The 21,663-nt window shown below is 32.4% G+C and overlaps 3 protein-coding genes across 4 annotated transcripts in view; 2 read left to right on the top strand and 1 right to left on the bottom strand.

Moving 5' to 3' along the window:
- Positions 1-6,088, bottom strand: part of LOC104722881 (DNA-directed RNA polymerase II subunit 2) — a gene marked incomplete in the record, with an annotated part of 7,643 nt that extends 1,555 nt beyond the window's left edge. The window contains 23 exon segments of the mRNA XM_019232248.1: positions 57-356; positions 481-624; positions 721-774; positions 856-925; positions 1,000-1,115; positions 1,202-1,297; positions 1,394-1,471; positions 1,566-1,691; positions 1,775-1,879; positions 1,956-2,111; positions 2,211-2,327; positions 2,413-2,520; positions 2,602-2,678; positions 2,833-2,905; positions 3,050-3,187; positions 3,275-3,319; positions 3,410-3,530; positions 3,608-3,694; positions 3,798-3,862; positions 3,974-4,171; positions 4,278-4,568; positions 4,670-4,891; positions 5,649-6,088. Of these exon segments, the coding sequence (XP_019087793.1) occupies positions 57-356; positions 481-624; positions 721-774; positions 856-925; positions 1,000-1,115; positions 1,202-1,297; positions 1,394-1,471; positions 1,566-1,691; positions 1,775-1,879; positions 1,956-2,111; positions 2,211-2,327; positions 2,413-2,520; positions 2,602-2,678; positions 2,833-2,905; positions 3,050-3,187; positions 3,275-3,319; positions 3,410-3,530; positions 3,608-3,694; positions 3,798-3,862; positions 3,974-4,171; positions 4,278-4,568; positions 4,670-4,891; positions 5,649-5,897 (3,036 nt within the window).
- Positions 6,189-8,152, top strand: LOC104722880. 2 transcript variants are annotated; one of them, XM_010441134.2, is made up of 5 exons: positions 6,189-6,351; positions 7,183-7,236; positions 7,446-7,549; positions 7,629-7,667; positions 7,760-8,152. In XM_010441134.2, the coding sequence occupies exons 1-5, from the start codon at positions 6,282-6,284 to the stop codon at positions 7,895-7,897; spliced, it is 405 nt and encodes a 134-aa protein (XP_010439436.1). In that variant the 5' UTR covers positions 6,189-6,281; the 3' UTR covers positions 7,898-8,152. The 2 variants fall into 2 exon arrangements, with proteins under 2 accessions (XP_010439436.1, XP_010439437.1); XM_010441135.2 differs by having other exon boundaries at positions 6,277-6,351; positions 7,394-7,549.
- On the top strand, positions 8,773-13,491 carry LOC104722879 (vesicle-fusing ATPase-like). Its single transcript, XM_010441132.1, has 20 exons — positions 8,773-9,019; positions 9,144-9,239; positions 9,335-9,467; positions 9,661-9,837; positions 10,020-10,174; positions 10,274-10,382; positions 10,526-10,625; positions 10,723-10,778; positions 10,878-10,943; positions 11,034-11,116; positions 11,241-11,374; positions 11,456-11,666; positions 12,005-12,136; positions 12,217-12,277; positions 12,364-12,423; positions 12,520-12,578; positions 12,672-12,759; positions 12,855-12,977; positions 13,108-13,173; positions 13,256-13,491. Exons 1-20 carry the CDS (start codon positions 8,841-8,843, stop codon positions 13,397-13,399), a joined length of 2,232 nt encoding a protein of 743 aa, XP_010439434.1. The 5' UTR covers positions 8,773-8,840; the 3' UTR covers positions 13,400-13,491.

The following is a 21,663-nucleotide window of genomic DNA, read 5'->3' as shown; positions in this document are numbered from 1 at the left end:
GGTCAAATTTATACTAAGCCAATGCTAACCAAGCAGCTAAGGAAAATGCAAGTTACCGTGACATCTGTAAAAGGAGTTGCATCTCCTTCTTTTCCCATGTGAGCTGCCACTTTTCCCATGATGCACTCAATTAGCTGTCCAATTGTCATTCGAGACGGAATAGCATGTGGATTCACAATAATATCCGGAGTGACACCTTCAACCGTCCAAGGCATGTCCTCCTGCGTGTAGGTCATGCCAACAGTTCCCTTCTGACCGTGTCTACTACTAAATTTGTCTCCAATTTGAGGAATCCGAACGGATCTGACCCTCACTTTCACAAACCTCAAACCATCTGCATTTGTAGTCAATAACACCTACAGAAAGTTCAAAAGTCATAAGATAAAAAACTTTATAATTCCCGATTTACATCAAACAAGATATGATCAGTTTCATAGTTCAATCTTGAAACTTTCTACACTATTAACTGCAAGGAAATACCTGATCCACCATTCCAGTTTCACTATGTCGCAAGCTTATACTATGATCACGTCTAGTGTATCGTGATGATTGTCCTTCAGCCTCATCCTGAGATATTGGAGTGGTTTTTCCAATGATAACATCTTCACCTGTAACTCTAGTACCCTATACCAGAAAAGAAAATCGCATGATATGCTTCTAATATCAATCGCCTAATCATATCAGATAAACCATTAAAGGAACCATAAATAATATACTTACAGGAGGTGCAAGACCATCATCATCCAGTTTATCATAAGAACCATGTCGCATACCCTGTAGCAGAACCCTAAGTGTTAAACTCCACTTAACAGAAAGCACCACAAAGTTTGAACTGTATGTGTCAAAAATTCATACCATTGTACTTGCTCTGTCTGGGCGCCCAAAGTCTTCTTTGACAAGCGTCCCCATTTTTTTCTCCTCATCTCTGCCAGCAGAGAAATTGCAGTATAAATAAATGTAAAGCCCGAAAGCAAATGTCCACAAGTATGGCATACTCACCTGTAAGACCGAAAGAACAGGGATCGGAAGAAACCACGATCTATTGAAGACTGATTCATGATGACAGAATCTTCTTGATTATATCCAGAATAGCAAGAAATGGCAACAATAGCATTCTACACAAGGATAAAAAACAACATTTATGATATTTGATAGACGAGTAAAGATGAATTCTGACAGACTTCTAGCAAAAATAACTCACAATTCCTGCCGGAAGTTGCCTAAAGTGAAGATGCTCCATAGCTCTGGTGGTAACCAGAGGCTTTTGAGGGTAATAGAGAACATAGGCTAAGGTATCCTGGTAAACGGAGCAGTAATATTATTATCATTAGAGCATGTAGTAATGTAACAAAAGATGACAGGAAAGACAACAAATTAAGAGCCTAGAACATACCATGCGAAATTGGTAGTTGGTGACATAAATTCCCATTGCTTGCTTCCCCATGGCAGATTGATATGTATTACGAGGTGACTAAAACATCAAAACGTACAAATCATAGTTAGCATGAAACTGAATTTACATAATGAAATCGCTTCTCACAGAAAAGTCATGTAGAGAGACATACCTGATTATGGTCAGGAAATGGTATAATTGAAGCACAGACACCCAATATCAGAGATGGGTGAATCTCACAATGTGTGTAGTTTTCGGTATACGCCTCGTCTGGGCGGAGTCTAGCTTGAACCAGATCCTACAGTAAATTAAGGAGTGAGATTTCTGCAGAACTTAGTTCACCACAAACTCATTTAATCACATCTTCATCCTATTACTCACACTGATAGTCATGGAAATCATGGTCGTCTCCTCTTCCTCTGTGTCTATGTATTCTATAAAGCCCTTAGCAACCAGATGATGCCAACCATCTTCTTCTGCACTTTCCTGAGTTATGAAAACAAATATTAGTACAATGGAGTTATAACAAGAGGTACTTTGATAACAGTAGTTCTAATTTTACCCTTTGTTGCAGAGCATAGATATCTCTCTTCTTTATTAAGAGCCTCTGATTATCCACAATAAACAACGGACGACTACAACGGCCATAATCAGTGTATATCCGGAGCTCCTTCAGACGTATATCTCTAACTACTCCAACTTCAGTGTTGACATCAACCTGCGAGAGGAAAAAGTAATATGTCACTTCTAGTCTTCTACTAACAGTTGCAATTTATATACTAATATATTTCGAAACGTGAAAGAAATGCATGCTTACCCTTCTTCTCAAACGTCTCAACGTTTTCACCAACATGTCAGGATCTCTGTGAACACCAACCCACATTCCATTCACAAAGATTTTTGTGGCTGTGGGTATAACAGATGGAGATATTTCCTACATTCAAGTTAAGACCTTCAGGAAACCACAAGAATCAAAGAGGCAGAAATTGGGAAGACATTGACAGTGAAATGCTACATACCTCAAAATTCTCAGTACCCCATTCTTCCAAAAATTCCAATATAGGATAAGCAGCTGACCCAACCGTTATATAGACCATGAGAGCCAAGTTTTTCACTAGACCACAAGCCTGGCACAGCAAAGCCACGATGAGCAACGGCTTTATATAAAATCCGAAACACCCATATTTCTATAAATGTTACAATTTTACCTGTCCTTCAGGTGTTTCAGCAGGGCACATCATTCCCCACTGTGAATTGTGCAGTTGTCTTGGTTTTGCCAATTTCCCTGGCAAATCAGACTCGATAAGATTCAGGTGGGATAAACAAAATTACAAGCCAATAGAATTTGCAAGGATATGGATGATAAAGGAACCATGACTAAAATATCGAACAGAGACACTGAGACAAAATAGAAGTGTAGGAGAAGAATGAGGCTTTACCTTCACGTCCTATTGGAGAATTGAGACGCCTCAGATGTGACAAAGTTGAAGCATACGTCAACCGATTAAGAACCTGTTGTGAGTTAAGACTTTAGAGCCATACCGATAATGCTATAAACAAACCATAATAAAACAAAACTGTAAACCTGATAACATAAATCAGGAAATTATTTTAGCTCAAAAAAAGAAGAAACATAGAAATACCAAATATCCTAACCTGAGAAACTCCAGCTCTAGTGCCAGCAGCGTTTGCCTGGCCCCAGTTCCCAGTAGCAAGAGAATATTTCAGGCCAGAGGTAATAGTTTTAGCCTTAATGGCAAATTGAAGATTGACTTCTTTGCCATTGTCAACACACTGTCAAAATGACATGTATCAGACTTCCAAACACAGAATAACAAGTTAGAATTGAAGTCTTCGGCAAAGAGTGACTATGTAAGAGACCTTTTGAACATAAGATCTCACATCCCTTGTTAGCTTTCGGAAAAGCTGCATGTAAAGTAGATGTTAGGTCGGTAAGAGACAAAAAAAACTGATACAAAAATCTCCCGTATACATAATTGTGTGCCAGTAACAAACCATTCTAAAGAGCCCTCCTAGTAAAGGACCAGCAAGATCCAGCCTCTTGTTACCATAATGATCTCTATCATCTTCTGGCCTTCGGCCAAGTGCACAAAGCAGCAACCGATGTACGATATACCTAAAGGGTTATAGCATAATATGAGCAACACAGAAACATTGGAAATCTTAAAGAATACTAGTGAACTAAATACCTACCCAAAATAGTAAGCTTTTTTTGTCTCACAATGTTCCCCAACTCCTACATGAGGAAGCATTTCTTTCTGAAGGATATCTTTCGCATACCTGCAATAATAATGTTGCAATTGCAAACCTCCGATGTGAACATCTCAAAAGTTGACATCTAAGATCAATATGCCCAATTTAATTGGTTTAGATGATCACATACTTTATCCTTTTTTCCTTGGTTACACCAACAGTTGCACCACGTTTCCCAATATAGTCAAGTGCAACCTGAAGCAAAATGAAAGTTATCAACTGATTGCAGGATCAATTCTTCAAGCACCCAACATGAGAACAGCCATAACAAAAAAAAATCATTAACCAAGGAAGGAAAGTGGATACCTGCTGATTTTGAATCACAAAAGCTTCTTCCAAGGAAGGCCTGAGTAACTCCATCATCTGCGTGTCGGCAAAATCATAGCAGATGTGTTCCAAAATGTCCTTATCGGCAACAAATCCCAGCGCACGAAAGACTATGATAATAGGAATTTCTGTTCTGATGTATGGAAGAGTACATCGAATATATTGTCCAGATGAACCCTGCATCCATTAGCCACACAGATAGTGATTTATATACCATCTTTTAGAATTTACAAAAGAATTATCGAGGAATGATATAGTAGAGTTAGACAATTAGTTCTCTTACCCCTTTGGCACTAGCACGAGCAAGCATACGCACAAACATTGTGCTTGGAGGCCTATTTTGGTTCTCAGCCATAGAACGGACTTCACCAACATAAGCGTACTTATTTGGCTGTCTCTTCTTGAACACATAAACATGGTTCGTACTCATCTTCTCCTGAGCAATCAGAACCTTTTCACTGCCATTAATAATAAAGTATCCACCCTGATCATAAGGACATTCTCCAAGCTCTGTCAGATCTTTCTCCGAGTTCTGAAACAAGGTACAATAGCTAGACCGAAGCATGATAGGAACCTAGCAAAACATCAAACAAGACGAAAACATGTGCTCTATCAGAATCGAATAGTAGATCGATGCAGCTTATTAAATTTTGCACAAAGACTAAGTTTGCGCACCTTCCCAATGAAAACTTTAGTAAAATCCTGTGTCTCTGTGACTTCCTCACCATCATGCCCTTTCTTTATAACTCTTTTTGTAACATCGACATACAAAGGAGCAGAATATGTGAGGTTTCTCAACCTCGCGGCCTTGGGAAACAGGGTAGCAGTCTCTCCATCAGACTCTGTCATCATCGGTTTACTCAGATAAATCTGTCCAAAGCTAATTTTGTAGATTGTCTGCAGAAAAAACAGCTATATCAGACATGCAAAAAAAATAGATATCAAACACATCTATATATCAGTTCCCACCAAGCCAAGACTGAATTGAGATTCAACCGATATATCAAACCACTGAAAGGACACCTTGAAAAAGCAAAGAGCCAAACCATTGGATGCAAAAAACTCGAGAAAATCAATGAGATTTGCTACCAGACCCCTCATTGCAACAAAACTGTTCCTAGCGCCAACACTGATTTGTGCTTTAAACCAACAGCTAAATCATTGAATAAAAAGAAAAAAACGGGACACCAATGAGATCAGCTACTCGAGAAAATAAAACCCTAATAGCAACAAAACCATTCAAGCTAGAGTAGATAGTCTGCAGGAAAGAGGTACATCCAAAAAGATACCAAACTCTGCTAAAAACTGATTTGAGCTTCAACAAAAACTCAAAACAACCATAATTACCACCTTGAAAACCAAATAGCTCAAACATTGAGTACAAAGATCAATCTTAGGACGCTAATTAGATCAGCTACTCAAGAAGGAGCAAACCCTAATCGCATCAAAACTTTACAAGCTAAAGTCGAGACACTCAAAACCCACACAGAATTTGGACGCTAATTAGATCAGCTACTCGAGAAGGAGCAAACCCTAATTGCATCAAAACTTCACAAACTAAAGTCAAGACACTCAAAACCCACACAGAATTTGAATTCCCCGTTCGAAACCCTAGAAAAACAAAAAAAAACGAAGGAAACACCGGCGAAACAACCTCCGCAAAATCGGACTGATGGCCAGGATTGTGCTGAGATTCAGGTCGGATCTCGATATCAGCAGACTCATCAACGATTTCTTGCATAGTATTCTGAATAAACTCATCAAACGAATCAAGCTGCTGACGAACGAGACCTTTCTCTTCGAAATAAGCAGATATCACAGCCCACGCGTCCTCCTGGGTAATCTCCTCATCGTCATCGTCTTCTACGTATTGAGGTTCAGGTTCGTATTCGTTGTACTCCATTTTTATCTCACTCACTGAAGATTCAGAGCAGAGCAAAAACACTTCTCAAAATCTCTCTAAGAACAAAAAGAGAGAGAGAGCGACGCAGAGAATGAGACGCAGCCGTGAGGTTGAGAGTTTATAAAAGGCTTTGGGAGAGAGAGGTCGGCTTATTTATTTTCAATAGCCGCTTTAATTTAATATACAGTTCGGTTTGATTCGATGGGATTAGAAAGACGGACCGGGTTCGGTTGTTAGAGCGCTTGGATTGTTAAATGACGGAATTACCCTTGATATATAAAGTTAAGTCCCCCCCAGCTGGATCATTCTTGTGGCGTCAGCGATATTTTGGGAAGAAGAGAGAGACGGAGGAGAGTGAAGGCGGAGGAAGAGACCGAGGGAGAGATGATACCGCGGGCGTCGCCGTGTGGGAAAAAGTGCACGGATACGTATTCAGCGTTTACTCAGCTTCCATGTATGTAATCTCTCGGTTCTTCAATTTTATGTGAATTTTGGAATCGTCTTTGCTTCAGTTAGTTTTCGTGTTCTTGGTTGGTTCGTTCGTTTTGATGTTTTCGTTTCGAGATGATGATGATAAGAATCTCTTGTTGGAGCTCTGGTATATTGGGTTTTGATTTGGATTGTTGATTGATTTCTTTGATCGAGTAGTAGGTAGGGTTTCTTCGTTTTTGTTTGGAATTGAATTGGGAACTGTAAAAATTTGTATCGTTGATTGATGTCTTTATACATTAGCCTTAATTAGTTGTTGGCGCATTCTAATTTCATACGAATTTGCTGAACATTTTGGTAAAGAATCACTTCTTTGGTTAGATTGGTCTAGAGATGACTCATAGTTGTAGTTGCAAGTATTTAAGAACACTCACTGTATTGCTTCTTGATTGAATAAATGTAAACTAAAGAATGCGGAACATATCTACCAATTATAAGTTAGAAGGGGTTATACTTATGCAGAGTTCTTAGAGCTTTTCTATCATGTTGGGTTCTGTGAGATATCCTAACAGAGAAGTAAGAAGAGAGGGAGTTGTAGTTTGAGAACATAAATAACTCTGTGCCGTATCATAGATGCCTCTGTGCCGTTGTTGCTGTTGTGGACCATCTACATATGTGTACTTTAGCTGCTAAAATGGGGTTGGTTTGGCTATTTATTCTTTGATCTCTCAATTTCATTTATGGTCACAAAAGCTAGCTGAATCAAATTTATCTTCCATGTTGATCATAGCAATCTGTTTGTTCTTTCGCTTTGACATCATTTCAGACACTGATGATAATTCTTGAATCTGTGTAGGGAGAGTATTCTGCAAAAAGGGTTGTGATGCCGATAGTGACTCATGGGAAGATTGTAAGCATTTCTTTTTGATCTCTGAAATCCATAATGAAATTTGTTAATGTATTGGGGAGGCAGGAAGATTTGTCCTCACTAGACACTAGGCAACATCATAAAACCAAACTTGTCTCCTATATTTACATATGTTCATGAAAATATCTTCTCTTTTCAGGTTTAAGTTTCCAAGTTAATGAATTGGTGTAATAGTAGTGTAATCTCTATAGGTGTAGGAGACTGCAGTGAAATATGCTACAAAGATCCTGTGGTAAAAGACCGACCATGGACTGCAGTTATAGATCGTTCTCCTGGAGATGCCAAATACTCTGAGGTATTCACACTCTTCTTCAGTAAAGAGATATAGACTGAACCGTGTCTAACTTGTTTTTACATTGTTTTATAAATTTCAGAATTGCTTTCACGCATGTGTTGCAGGCTGTGGTTACAAGGTTTGTTTCCTTGCTTCGGCCGCTTTCAGTTTGATGTCTTTGCAAATTTTTTTGTTCTTTGAACGTGTGTGGCTATTTGTGTCATCTTGCAGTTTGATGTTGAAGCTGAGATAGTCAATAAGGTGAAACCAAAGAGACCTCCACCACCACCGCCAAAGCCACAACCACCACCAAGGTCTCAAAAACCAATGCAACCTTCTACTGAGGATGTTCCTGCAACTTCAGCTTGACATATCACATATAACCATCAAAGGCTAACAATTGAAACTCCTCAATTTTTGGTATCTAACAAGTGAGGGAGTATTAATGTTCAAGGTAGCCAACTCAAAGCAATTGGTCCACAATCCATTTTCTTGATAGCTTGTAATGGAGATTGTAGAGTGTATTAGTGGGACTCGTCCCGTGGATGTCCTTATGATTGTTTTTGGTCTCTAAGGCATATTAATGAAATAGAACATCACAAAGAGCTCAATCAAGTTCATGTTCTTAAATCTTAACTCTTAGCTCCGACCTCCCATTTGACCAGTCGAACTAAATTCTTAAACAAACTTCTCAAGGCAAAAGGTTAGAACATATGTTTAACAAATTAGTGTAGTTTTGTGGTGTTTTTTTTTTTTTTAATATATGATGAAAATTCATCAAAATCATTAAACATGAAATTAAAATTTATGTCACTTAAAAATTCATTTATAATACTTTTCACTTTTAAATATCTTTTCTGGTTTGTAAATATATATTTTATTTTCCTTTTTTGGTCTTATTATTCAAGATTACTAATATTAATTCAATAGATAGATCAATTATAATTAGACATGTGTCCTCATGTCGTAGACAATTCCTGTTTTCTAATAAGGTAAGTTTTTTTTTTTTTTTGGTTGATATAATATTTTCCTTACTATAATGATTTTACAAAAATGGAAGAATATGCCGTTAAAAAAAAATGGAAGAATATCTCACATTTTTTGTTACGTTTCCATTAAAAAGGTTTCTTAACATACAAAAATCTTTCCTTTTTCAATGGACTCCCATACATATAATCAACCAAAACATTTTGTAACTAATATTATTATTTTCTCGGAAACCCTTCCAAGTTTTTAATTTCTTCTTAACGCGAAAGCATCCCTACGCACAAGCAAAGTTTTCAGCAGCTCTAGAAGGAAAAAACAAAAAATCATGGCTGATCCTACCGAATCCACCGTCATGACGATGGCGGTGACCACCACGCCGACGTCAGATTTAGCTCTCACAAATCTTGCATATTGCTCTCCGTCTGATCTGCATTGCTTCGCTGTTCCCGGAACCATTGATCTCTTCTTAGCTAACGTCGGAGAAGTCTTTGTTTTATCAATCTCATATCCTTTTATTTTACACTCACCTTTGGTTATAAGTACCGTAAAATTTGATTATTTACCATAACACATCTTAAAAACTCGTTATTCAGTTGTTATATATTCGTTGATCTTAACTGGTATATACTGGACATGAGAGTATTTCTGATGGAAGCATTGCTCTGAATTCGATTCAACGACGACATGCTAGAGTTTCTGCTGGTGACATTGTTTCTCTAACAAGGTAAAGATGCCACAAAAAGCTTTCTTTGTTAATTACCTCTCAGTGCTCTTTTTTGTTTTCCCTTTGAATCTGAATTGACTGATTTGTTCTTGCAGATTTATTCCTCCAGAAAACTTCAACTTGACTGTTTTGACAGTTGACTTAGAATTTGTAAGAAAAGGGACTAGAAACGAACAGATCGATGCCACTCTTCTCTCAACTCAACTGAAGAGTAAATTCATTAACCAGGTAGATTTTTGGGTTATTAGTGTGTGATAATTGTGGATCATATATAGTTGAAGAATCTTGTCTTTGCGATCATGCACTAACTCTTTTGGAACTTATTATTTCGTGTGTTTATTTCTTGTTTAGACCATGCAATGACGTCATAATTTTCTGGTTATTTGAACAAATTTAGGCGTATGTGTATATGTATATGCAGGTCCTGACAGTAGGCCAGAGAGTTACATTTGAGTATCATGGAACTAATTACATTTTTACGGTCAATCGAGCTGTTGTAGAGGCTGATGATGTGAACCAAACTAATGGTATCGAAAGAGGGGTGATTTGTAAGGATACATATTTAGTGTTTAAAGCATCAAGCGCTAGTGGCATAAAGGTTTGTTTTTGATTAATCTTATATTATTTTTACTTAGATTGTTAATTATTTTATTACCAATCGATTTGACAATTTGCTAGCATTTACATTAACAAAAAAAAAAAAGTATGTTTTGATGTGTGACTTGCTATGATTCCGATTTCATTGTGTTAAATTTGAGTTTTGTAACTTTGTATATACAGATTGTCAACCAACGAGAATCTGTTACAAGCAAGATATTTAAAGAAAGGGAGTTTAACCTTCAATCGCTCGGTATAGGTGGTTTAGGTGCAGAGTTTGTTGCAATATTTCGAAGAGCTTTTACTTCTCGTATACTACCTCGCGATGTCATGAACAGGTGGTTGTCTGATTCTGACCTCCAACTGTTTCAAAAATGCCAATTTCTTGCTGTTCTATGTATTATTTTCCTTGTAAGTTTATTGTTTTGATCTTGCAGAATTGGGGCAAAGCATGTTAAAGGAATGCTTCTTTTTGGACCTCCCGGTACTGGTAAGACTTTGATGGCACGCCAAATTGGAAAAATGCTGAACGGAAAGGAGCCAAAGGTTAATTTTTTATCTCTTACCCTTTCAAAAGAAAATAATTTACTCACCAGGCAAAAAAACAGAAGTATATATGAGAACGCACAACGCGTCTATAGATTGTGTTTTTTAATATATGATGCCTTAAACTTTTATTGACATAATAGATCGTTAATGGTCCTGAAGTGCTAAGCAAGTTCATCGGCGAGACAGAAAAGAATATAAGAGACCTGTTTGCTGATGCTGAAAATGACCAGAGAACACTTGGTGCGGATTAATAATATTCTTTTTTACCTTGATTATATTTTGTGCTTTATTTTTAGGGTTGTGTTAATATGTTGGAATTCTTAATTTAACTTTTCAGGTGATGCTGGTGAGCTACATATCATTATTTTCGATGAAATTGATGCTATTTGTAAGGTACATAATATTTTGGCATTCTTAATTTAACATTACGTACTCGTTTTTTAATCTGAGTAAAGTTAGTGTGTTAATTGTATATGCTTGGCTAATTTTCAGTCAAGAGGGTCAACCAGGGATGGGACAGGTGTCCATGATGGTATTGTAAACCAGCTCCTGACAAAGGTCAACCATCAAATTAGCTATTGCCTAATATTCTCTGTCTATTTCAAATGTTTTTCAAATATGGCTAACCCGTTTGTGTCTGCTATTCAGATAGATGGTGTTGAGGCTTTGAACAATGTTTTACTAATTGGAATGACAAATAGAAAAGATATGCTTGATGAAGCTCTTTTAAGGTCTAGTTCTGCATCCTTGTGCTGATTATTATATCGTTTCATTTTATTTTCCTATTATTTCTGAGCTAGTTTTACATGTTTGGCTTATAACTCTTTTTCTACTTTTTATGAATTACTCCTACAGACCTGGAAGATTAGAGGTTCATATTGAGATTAGTCTTCCCGACGAAGTTGGACGTTTACAAATTCTTCAGATTCATACAAAAAAAATGAAGGATAATTCTTTTCTTTCTCCTGATGTCAATCTCCAAGAACTTGGTATACCTTTTGCATTTGTATTAATGTTTAAGATATAAATATGAATGACACTTTATTGACATGATTTATCTAATTTTAAAGCTGCAAGGACAAAGAACTACAGTGGTGCTGAGCTTGAAGGTGTAGTGAAAAGTGCAACATCATATGCTTTCAATAGACAACTGAGCATGGAAGATCTAACAAAGCCTGTGGATGAAGAAAATATTAAAATTACTATGGATGATTTTCTTCAAGCATTACTCGAGGTTAAGCCTGCATTTGGAGCCTCTTCGAACGATCTTGAACTCTGCAGGTAATATAAAATTTGTTTTTTTAGTTATCAATTTTCCAAAACTATATTTCTCTAGATCTAGGGTATTTTTGTTTTTGTTTCCTGTAGTCCACTCAAAAAAAAAAAATTGGACCCTTTTCTCACGTAAAATTTTGTTTTTTTTTTCAAAATTTGGACCCTAAATGTTAACTAAAAAAACCCAAAAGTTTAATGGAACATGCACATATGCACGCCCAAGACATGCACAGAACCGGACATGTATATATATATATATATAATTGCATTATCTGTAAAAGAAATATATATGGCTTGTAGTTCTGATTATTTGATCTATTTTACAAACATTTATATGCTTATAGACCTCAGGGATTTGTGGATTGTGGTGATCGGCAAAAGCTAATCTACGAAAGAGTCATGTTTCTTGTTGAGCAAGCTAAAGTCAACGAAAGAAGTCGTCTAAGCACTTGCCTTCTTTATGGACCTAGTGGAAGGTAACTAAATCATTTCAAAATGCGTTTATGTTTAGCGTTTTGCTTCTAGCATTTGCTGATTTTTAAGCTTCTTTGGTCAGTGGGAAAACTGCGTTGGCCGCGACCATTGGCATCAACAGTGACTTCCCATATGTCAAAATAGTAAGTACAAGTTAGTCATTCGAACCTTAACAAAAATTCGTTTTTTTCCCATTTTGTTTGATATTTTGTTTCACTACATTGGCAAGGTCTCTGCACAGTCTATGAATGGCCTTCATGAGAGCAAAAAAAGCGTACACATTACCAAGGTCCTTAGCTTTTTAAAGCTTTCTAGTTTCTTTTATTTTTGTGCTTTTTAGTTTATTTATCTACTATAACTAACATTGTGTTTAAAATGAGAATAGGTCTTTGAAGATGCATACAAATCACCACTAAGCATAGTTATCCTTGATGATATTGAAAGGTCAATCACACTATTATCAAGCTCTTATTTTCGCATACTTTTTGATTTTTATTCTTGCGGAGCTCAGATGTATATATGTCTATAATATTTTAGGCTTTTGGAGTACACCGAAATTGGACCGCGATTTTCAAATGAAATTCTTCATACATTGTTGAACTTTCTCAAACAGTCTCCTCCACGGGTATGTAGATATTATTTATTGCGTATAATGGTTGCAAAATCTAGTTCACTACGGTAGAAAGTTATATTGTAAATCTTTTCTTTTCTTTTTGATAGGGAAGCAAACTTGTTGTACTTGGTACAACCAGTGAAGTAGCGTTCTTAAAATCTGTTGGTTTGCGTAAAGCTTTCTCTGTTACATACAATGTTCCGTTATTGAGGACACAGGATGTTCATAAGGTAATCTATGGTTTTTTTGAGCCAACGCTCAAGGCATGCGTGCGAGCTTAACTTTTAGAATCCAGGCTAAAAGTTAACAGGATCACACCGTCCTAATCCTAGTTTCTAACATGTTTTTATGATTCATCAGGTGCTAAAGCACTTAAACGTGTTCTCAGAAGATGATATTGAAGAAGCTTCGGAGGCCCTTGACGATGTATGCACTCAGTAATCTTATTGGTTATTGGATATTATTAGATCACTGCTTCTAAGTAAACATTTTCTTATATCTTTTTCAGACTCCAATTAAGAAACTATACCTTCTTACGGAGATGGCATCTCAAAGAGATGGCAGGTCCAAAGAGCCGATCTACAACAGGAAGGAGAAACTCAACATCAGTCATTTCTTAGATTGTCTTCAAGAAGTTACCAACGACATATGAAATTGCCGTTAATCATTTAAGACATACTTAGTTCGTATTGGATTATTAAAATCGATTTCTTTTTAAAAAACTGGATTTTAAAATCAGTTCAGTTTCCAGTTTTTATCGTCTTATATACATTATACCATAAAAACTGTGACTAGTTAAGGACGATTGATTTTTTAATTTCTTTGTAACAATTCTTGAGTTTGAGTACATTACCTTCTACGAAATTGTATTGAAGTAATCCTAACAACTTAAGAGCAAATTGACTTTTGAAAAAATGGTTCATGTCATCTTGTGTCTTAATGACGGATATATAGAGATCACATAATTTCGTTTTTTTTTTTGAAAATTTGCGTGTGCATATACGTACGACGTAAACACACCATTTTAAAAGCATTCAATACACATATCTAGTAATTGTTTGTTTGCAATTTTCTTAAACAAAAGGTACGCAAATGCTTTCTTCGCCGCGCGCATATTAAAATGATTTTAAAATGGTTTCCTCTCTATTATTCGCAAAATGACCACCTTAATTAGAAACTTTCTGTTTCATTGATAGAGAAATGTTGGGGTACAAATGTGCTTTACACACAAAAACTCAGCTGAGAATAAGCTAACCGAGAATATAGACTTAACCATAATAAACTGGTTAATTACATTTGGTAGCCTTCGTGTAAAGTTTTTTATTTTTCATAAAATTTCTGGTGATATAAATCTTAGTAATTCGGATACATAGCCAACAACAACATCGGAATCTGGGGTGAAAAATCTTAACAAACATAAGAAAAGAGAAGAGGAGATTAAGGATAAGAGGATCGGAACCAGAGCATGAGCAGGTCTTGAAACGTCGGAATGTGATTCCTAGCCAATCATGTGTTGTGAATCCTCCTATCAAGCTGAGGGAAAAGAGCTTCCATGAAATGCGAATGCCAGTGAAGATGAGTACACTATGGTACACCGCGGAATAATTTTTTATATCTTATTATATAAATATTGATTCTCAAAGTTAGTAATTCACCAGATTGTGACACGTGTTAGTTTTAATGATTAGAGATTAAAGTTAAAAACTCACCAAATAATGATACATGTCAATTTTAAAGATTAAATATCAAAGTTAATAACTCATCAGATCGTGACACGTGTCAATTTTAACGATAAAAAATAACAGTTTTCAAATTTAGTAAAACAAAGCATAAGATAATTGTAATCTTATTATATTAAAAAACAACTAAGATAAATATACTATGTGCCATCCATATCAAAGTTTCACTGTTACAAAGATTCTCAACCACTATATGGTAAAATAAATATACTATGTGCCATCCATATTTGGTCGTATAATTATACTATATAACCTAACACATTAAATTTGATGTCTTTGTTTGCACAAAAATAAATAAATAAATAAATTTAATGTCTCTATGGTTAGCCAATTTCGGACACTGAGTACTGCAACAAGATTTGTGAAGGCACATGTGAAGAAAACAAAGATCATGAATAACCAATTGGCAGCTAGAATTGAAATCTGAACTAATATTTTTATTATATTAAAAATCTTATTATATAAAGTTGTGTTTTCAAATTAGTCATTAACATGATCATGACATGTGTCAAATACATTGATGAGATGTTGACACGTGTCAAAAAATTATTATTTTTTAAAACAACTAATTAAGAAAATAACAACAAATCTAAATAAAATTTACATGTTTATATCTTAAAAAAATTTCTAAATCAAAAAAGAAAATTAACAAACTTAATCTATTTTCCATTGTGTGTTACTTATATTATACATGTTTTCTCAATAAGATTTTGACATATATAAATAAAAAAGTAATTCACTAAGCATGTATATTATTATTAATAAATAAATAGTGAATAACAAATTTAAAAAGAATAACATAAGTTATGTCTAAATAATTATTTGTTTTTGAAACATAATAGGACAGCTAATTAAGAAAATAACATTATATCTACATAACATTACATGTTTATATCGAAACTTTGATCTTTGATTTTTTTTCTGATATAATTTTGTCGATCTATTGCGTGGGTCTTTGATTCGTGCGGGTTTTTCAATGGAAGCTATCAGATGCAATGAAATGAAATTGAAGTATATAAGCCCGTTAATTTAATCGAGGATAGAGACACTGATGGAGGTTCCAAAAGTGATTCTACAGTTAGTAGCATTATAAGTTTGGAAGATAAGTCGGTCGTTGATTTTTTTGGTCAAAATATAGAGTTGTTTTTCTGAATAATGTTGATGATTCTGGTACTGAAACAAGAGCTGCTTGATCGAGTAATTGAGAAGCGGTTTCAAATTTGAGAAGTTGGAATGGTATACCATTTTAAAATTGGTTTCAAACCGGATTTATGTGGTTTTCTATCGGATTAGGTTCATAAACCGTTTAAACAAGGTATATAGAGAAATATATGAGAACTTTTGATTCGAGTAAAAATAAGTTGAGAATTTATGATTCGAGAATATTTGAGACGAAGTCATAGCTTTAAGTTGTTTTGGTACAATTATATTTATGAAGAGTAAATAGGTCGTTGATCATTAACGTGATTATGACATATGTCATGTTTTGGATTGTATATAAAGCTTCTATTTTGTATATATGAATTATCTAAGACTTATATATACCATCCTAATTATAATTTTCAATTTTTTTATTATTATATTAATTTTCTTTCAATTTCTCAATTTTTATTGGGTTAGTCATAAAATCATTGTAATATAGTAGATAATTTTCACCAGTTGTTCATCCGAAATATATTTGGAGTAAAAAAAACTTCATGGTTAAAGATCTTATGTCACAAAACAATTTTAGTAATTATAAGAACTATAATTATGCCAAAAATGAAAGTAAAGCAACATAAAATTTGTTTAAATTGTTTAGAAGACATTTTATAGGTGGTGATAAAGAACATACTTTAACAATAAAATAATTTTAGGTATAAGAACATATTTTTAATGGTAAAATATAGAGTAAAATTATACGTGGTTTTTTTATTAGATGTTGCTTTGATGAATTTGTTGCATGTCAAATATTTTGTGAATAAGTTGTGAAACGTTTTTGAAATTTGACAATAATAATCTTTGTAATGATGAGTTTTGGCAAAAGTTTTAGTGGGATATAATTAGGTTTTAGATTATTGTAATAATTGTTATAATATATTAAAAATATGTAAATATAAATAAATGTATGAAGGTAAATACAAATATTCTCTAACTTAAATTATTACGTTAGGAAATAATTTTTTTTTATATTTTTTCAAAAAATTGTTTAGGGTTTATGATTTATTTTTTTCAACAATTTTTAAACCCACACATCTTGCGGGGCGGGCCCTTCTCTAGTATAATATAATTTAGTTTTTATATTTTTTTGTTTAATATTAAAATTAAAAATTTGATTTAGATTTTTTTTTAAAAAATTTTTGACCTGTAATATATGTGTAATTTAGTAATTTAAACTGTAGTACACCATGGATTTACTTTATTATATATGTTTAATAAATGATTTCAATTATTAGTTTTTTTAATATTTAATCTGTGGTACATATGTAATTTAGTAATTTGAACCTGTGGTATATTGCAAAATAATATTTTGTTTTTATATATATAATGATTTAGTTTCTTATAGTTTTTAAATGTATAATTTAGGTTTTTAGTGGTTTCTAGATTAAACCCGTGGTACACATGTAATTGAATACATAAAAATGATAAAAACAAATATATTTAAATCATCTTATATGGAACTAAAGCCAATACTAAGAATGGGTGTCGATTATGATCAGTTCAACCAAGTTTTGTTTTCACTTTAGTGATATTTTACAGTAAAAATTATTTAAGAATATATGTAGTTATAATTAATAAATAATAATTAATATGATTGTGATATTATGCTAATCAAAATAATTTGTGAAAGAGAGAGAGAGAAAGAGTAATATTCCAAACGAAATATATATTACTTGTGATTTAGATTGGTTGGTATATTTAGTTCCAATCTTTGTTTTAATTCGAAATTTTCACTATCATATGACTATTTTTTCTTATCTAAACTAAAGAAAAACAATTATATATTCTAAATTTATTTTTAAAAATCATTATCGGTATAGATGCAGATTTTTGAGATCTCTATTCTAGTTATGTTGTATTAATCTTAATATATTAATATTGAAAATTCTTGTTGTGTAAATAATTAAATTGAAAAATAATGATACGGTATTAAAGAGAGTGCCTATTTTGTGGTTTATATAAGGACAATTCCTTTTCAAACAATAGACAACCTTAAAACTTAGTGAAAAGGCAAATAAAATATTAAACTTTTTGGTTAATATGTTATGGTTAGTATGTTTGGTTGTTATAATAATCGGTAGATTATAAAACGAACAAAATAAGATGTACTGCTGAAAAAAAAACGAAACAAAAAACTTAATTCTATTGATATAATAAGCAAAACTATATACATCATGATAGTTGTTTGAGCAAAACAAGATATAGAAGGTCGGGACCACAATATTTTATTAATTTATAGAGGTTTTAATTTATCGATAAATTAATAATTATTAATTTATCGATAAATTAATAAAATATTAATTTATGAAGAGATTTTTTTTCATGTTCATAATTTTGAATATTTTTAATTAAAAATAAGATACCTTTGTTATAATTCACACTTCTATAGAATTTATAATTTCGGTTATCGTAATATGATTGATGTCAATCGTTTAGTAGATTATCCAGGTGAAAATGATAAATGTTTAGAAATTCAGAGTATAAAAGAAATTGTTGTTACTATCTTTTATGATAGAAGTTTGAAAAGATATTGCGGTATCGTTAGAACCAATTACACGTAAAAAAACAACTATCGCGTGTAGGACGCTCCATAATTTTTGGATGCAATTTGAAAAAACAACACTAAATTTTGATGCAGTGAGAAAGATTATAGATGGACTCCATCCAGAATGCAAATTCAAGATTATTCAAACACCAACAGAGCCATATTTCAGATATATATATATATATATTTAGTTTATATCATTATTAATTTATGATATTGATGGGACTATATTTTTACATAAAATTTCAAAAAAATATATTATCTCATTATTTTATCGAATTGTGTCATTTTTTACACCAGCCCAACTCGGGACTGGAAAAATTTATTAATTTATCGCGAGTATTAATTTAAAGAGTATTAATTTATAGTGGTTCTACTGTATTTGTTTTATTGATCAAAGTCTCGAGCTCAAATACAAGAATTCGAGGCACAATGAATCAATCTATAAACCCTAGTTGTGTTCTAGACTTGAGTCATGTGTCTTGTGTTTTAGGTCTCTTGCTTTGCTCTCGATGATGTCTCTCGTGGAGTTCGCTCTCCTTTTATATAGAGATCATTTTACTCTAATCCCTTAGGATATGTCTTGGGCTTGCCGAACCTATCTATAATAGGGTCGGTCACGAGACTCTTGGCCCATTAGCGATGTCGGTCATTACACTCTTGGTCCATTAACTGATCTAGTCCCGTGACTTTCGGCCCATTCACGAAGTTAGTCGCGAGATTCTCGGTCTCGTGACAGAGTCAGTCACGAGATTCTTAGTTCATTGAACCAATTAGGAAGCTTTTCCTTTTACAAGATAAATTCATATTTTTGTTGACTTTATCCAACAAAATATGCGTTGACTAAATAAATTATATTTATTTATTTATGATGATAAAATTATGCCCAACAATAGTACACGGATTCATCTCTTAGAGATGAGAGTGACTTACTTACAACGAATATTAAACAACATCAAAAAAACCAGAAAGAAATAAAGAAAACACAAAACTTACTTACAACGAATATTAAACAACATCAAAAGCAAGAGAAAAAAAATAAAGAAAACACAAAACCGTTTCCAGAGATTAGTGTAAGGTTTCTTTGCTGGTTGTAAGTATGTTTGGTGCATTCTCGTTTAACTAGTGAGGAATTATTTATAGTGTTTTGAAAATGAATATATATTAACATTTTTGAAGTAGATTTTGTGTTATACCCTTTTAGTTTTGCTTATTTAAAATTTCCAAAATAGCATTAAATCAGATTTTGTTTCCTAAATATTTTAAATTCAATTCCAATTAAAAATACAGCAAAATCAATATGGAAACAGAAAATATGATATATTTAACTACAACTTATATTGTGTTTTGAAAATATTCTATCTTTGAACCATTTGCAAACAAAGAAAACAACAATTTGATTTCCATTTTGTTTTCCAAGACCTGTGAATTTTGATTCTTAACGTAAGAAGAAATTTGATTCATATTTATTTAAATATTATATTTAATATATATAAACTTAATAATTGTTAAAATATTACGAATATGTAAAATTAAAAAGGTTTAAAATAGTATATAATATAGTTATATAGTAGATGAGTTATAAAGAGGAGATGTTGGAATCAATAAAGTATCATTAAATTTGTGCTAACACGGGTTAAGTCCTCATTTTATTAGTTTTCAACACTATTAATATTAGAATATTTGACATATAAATTCAAGTTGATTTAACTAAGATTGTGTAAAATAATTAAATCATTAGGAAAAATGTGACTTAATCATAGCGTATAAATGACTTATTATGTATTTAGATCCCTTATTTTTTGTTATAATATTTAAAAATCAAAATAGAATCTCAAACACTAAACAAAATAAACTAAATATAACAAACAAATGGTCATGAATTATATTATGGGTTAAAAAGTTAATATAAACATTTAGCCGTACAAATAACCAGAAAATTTAGTTATTCCTCTTTTGACAAAACATTCAATATTTAACAAAGAAATACAATATAAAATATTAATAATAATAAAAAATATATGCAAGCGGTGTACCGCGGGTTAAAATCTAGTTAGGTGTAATATGAAATTAAGAAAATTGGTGGGCAAGCAAAAATATTTAAAACCTGAAGGATCTTTTAAAACGTGAAGGATTTAAGGTATATTTATGGAATATACTATTTATTAATTTTGTATGTTAAAATTTAAATTTACTTTCCATTTAGTTTTATATATTGATTTTCTGTACTATAGGAATCGGAAAATGAATATTGGATTAACATAATTATTATGATAGCATTAAATGATTAAATCGATATTTGACGTATTAGGAATATTATTTGATTTTACATATTTTAGTAATTATTATTTTAAGAAATTTTCTATGGATGAACTTTGTAATTTGGTATAACTAAAAGGGTAGATTGTCAAATGTACTTCAAAAATATATATATAAATATATAAATTAAATAATATATTGTTGTAGTTTTTAAATTATAAATTAGTAGTGTGATATGGAATTTTAATTTTTTTTTATTCCGCTAGTCCCGCAATGGATTTAAAAATTTTAAACCCCCCAAAACTATCTTATAAAACCTGAGTAAATAATATGCATGTATCTGTCTCGCTTGAGTTCACATGACACACATACATTTTACTTAACAATATTGTTCTTTTCCAAATTGATTTTTTTAGACCCATACTCACGTCCACCTGCAAGCTTTGGTTATACTAAAAGGCTTAAAAGTGAATAATAATTAACAATGCTATGCAAAATTTGAAATTGGATATCTAAGTAAAGATATTTATTTCGGTTCTAGATTTTGAGATAATTATAGAAATCTAATTTAATATTTGAATATTATCTTTTATATTATATTTTAAAAGGTTCTTAAGAAAAATATGATAATTAATTCAGCTTAATACATATGGAAAAAACAAAAAAAAAATGTTGATTGTTTGTTAACCAATATGAAAACCTTAATATATATTTATTATATATTTTTCCTTTAAATTTTAGCATATTCCAGTTCTTTAAATTGAGATTTTTAATTATTTTTATTTTTGTAATAATTCTTTAATTACTGTTTGGTTTTAAATTTTGATTGAAAATATATATATGTTGCAAAAAAATCGTATTATGAATTTAAAATAAAATTAACTAACCTATATTTTAGGGAATACATTTAATTTGTTATCTTAATAATCAAGCATTTAAACTTCAAATCAGAATCAAATATAGTTTGTTACCTTAGTTTTAAAATTCACTTTAATAAAGAAATCAGAATCCAATATAGGATCCTAATTATTTGGACTTGCCATAACTACTCAAAGTTAAAAACTAAAAAAAAATGAATTATAAATTCATATCTCATAACTCATAAGTTAACCAATTCCAAAACTATATTTTACTGTGATTGGTCAGAAATATATTTTTATAACAATACGTCTT

Source organism: Camelina sativa, chromosome 11 (genome assembly GCF_000633955.1).
Source record: "Camelina sativa cultivar DH55 chromosome 11, Cs, whole genome shotgun sequence".
Lineage (NCBI taxonomy): Eukaryota > Viridiplantae > Streptophyta > Magnoliopsida > Brassicales > Brassicaceae > Camelina > Camelina sativa.
The sequence above is the reverse complement of the archived record's forward strand: the minus strand, read 5'-3'. Positions and strand labels throughout refer to the sequence as shown.

Excerpts from the sequence above, each read along its gene's own strand:
- LOC104722880 (XM_010441134.2), top strand. The coding sequence starts at position 6,282 with ATGATACCGCGGGCGTCGCCGTGTGGGAAAAAGTGCACGGATACGTAT. Across the intron at positions 7,237-7,445 it reads TAGTGACTCATGGGAAGATT|GTGTAGGAGACTGCAGTGAA; the intron begins GTAAGCATTTCT and ends TAATCTCTATAG. Across the intron at positions 7,550-7,628 it reads GAGATGCCAAATACTCTGAG|AATTGCTTTCACGCATGTGT; the intron begins GTATTCACACTC and ends TATAAATTTCAG.
- LOC104722879 (XM_010441132.1), top strand. The coding sequence starts at position 8,841 with ATGGCTGATCCTACCGAATCCACCGTCATGACGATGGCGGTGACCACC. Across the intron at positions 9,838-10,019 it reads CAAGCGCTAGTGGCATAAAG|ATTGTCAACCAACGAGAATC; the intron begins GTTTGTTTTTGA and ends TTGTATATACAG. Across the intron at positions 10,383-10,525 it reads TGAACGGAAAGGAGCCAAAG|ATCGTTAATGGTCCTGAAGT; the intron begins GTTAATTTTTTA and ends TTGACATAATAG.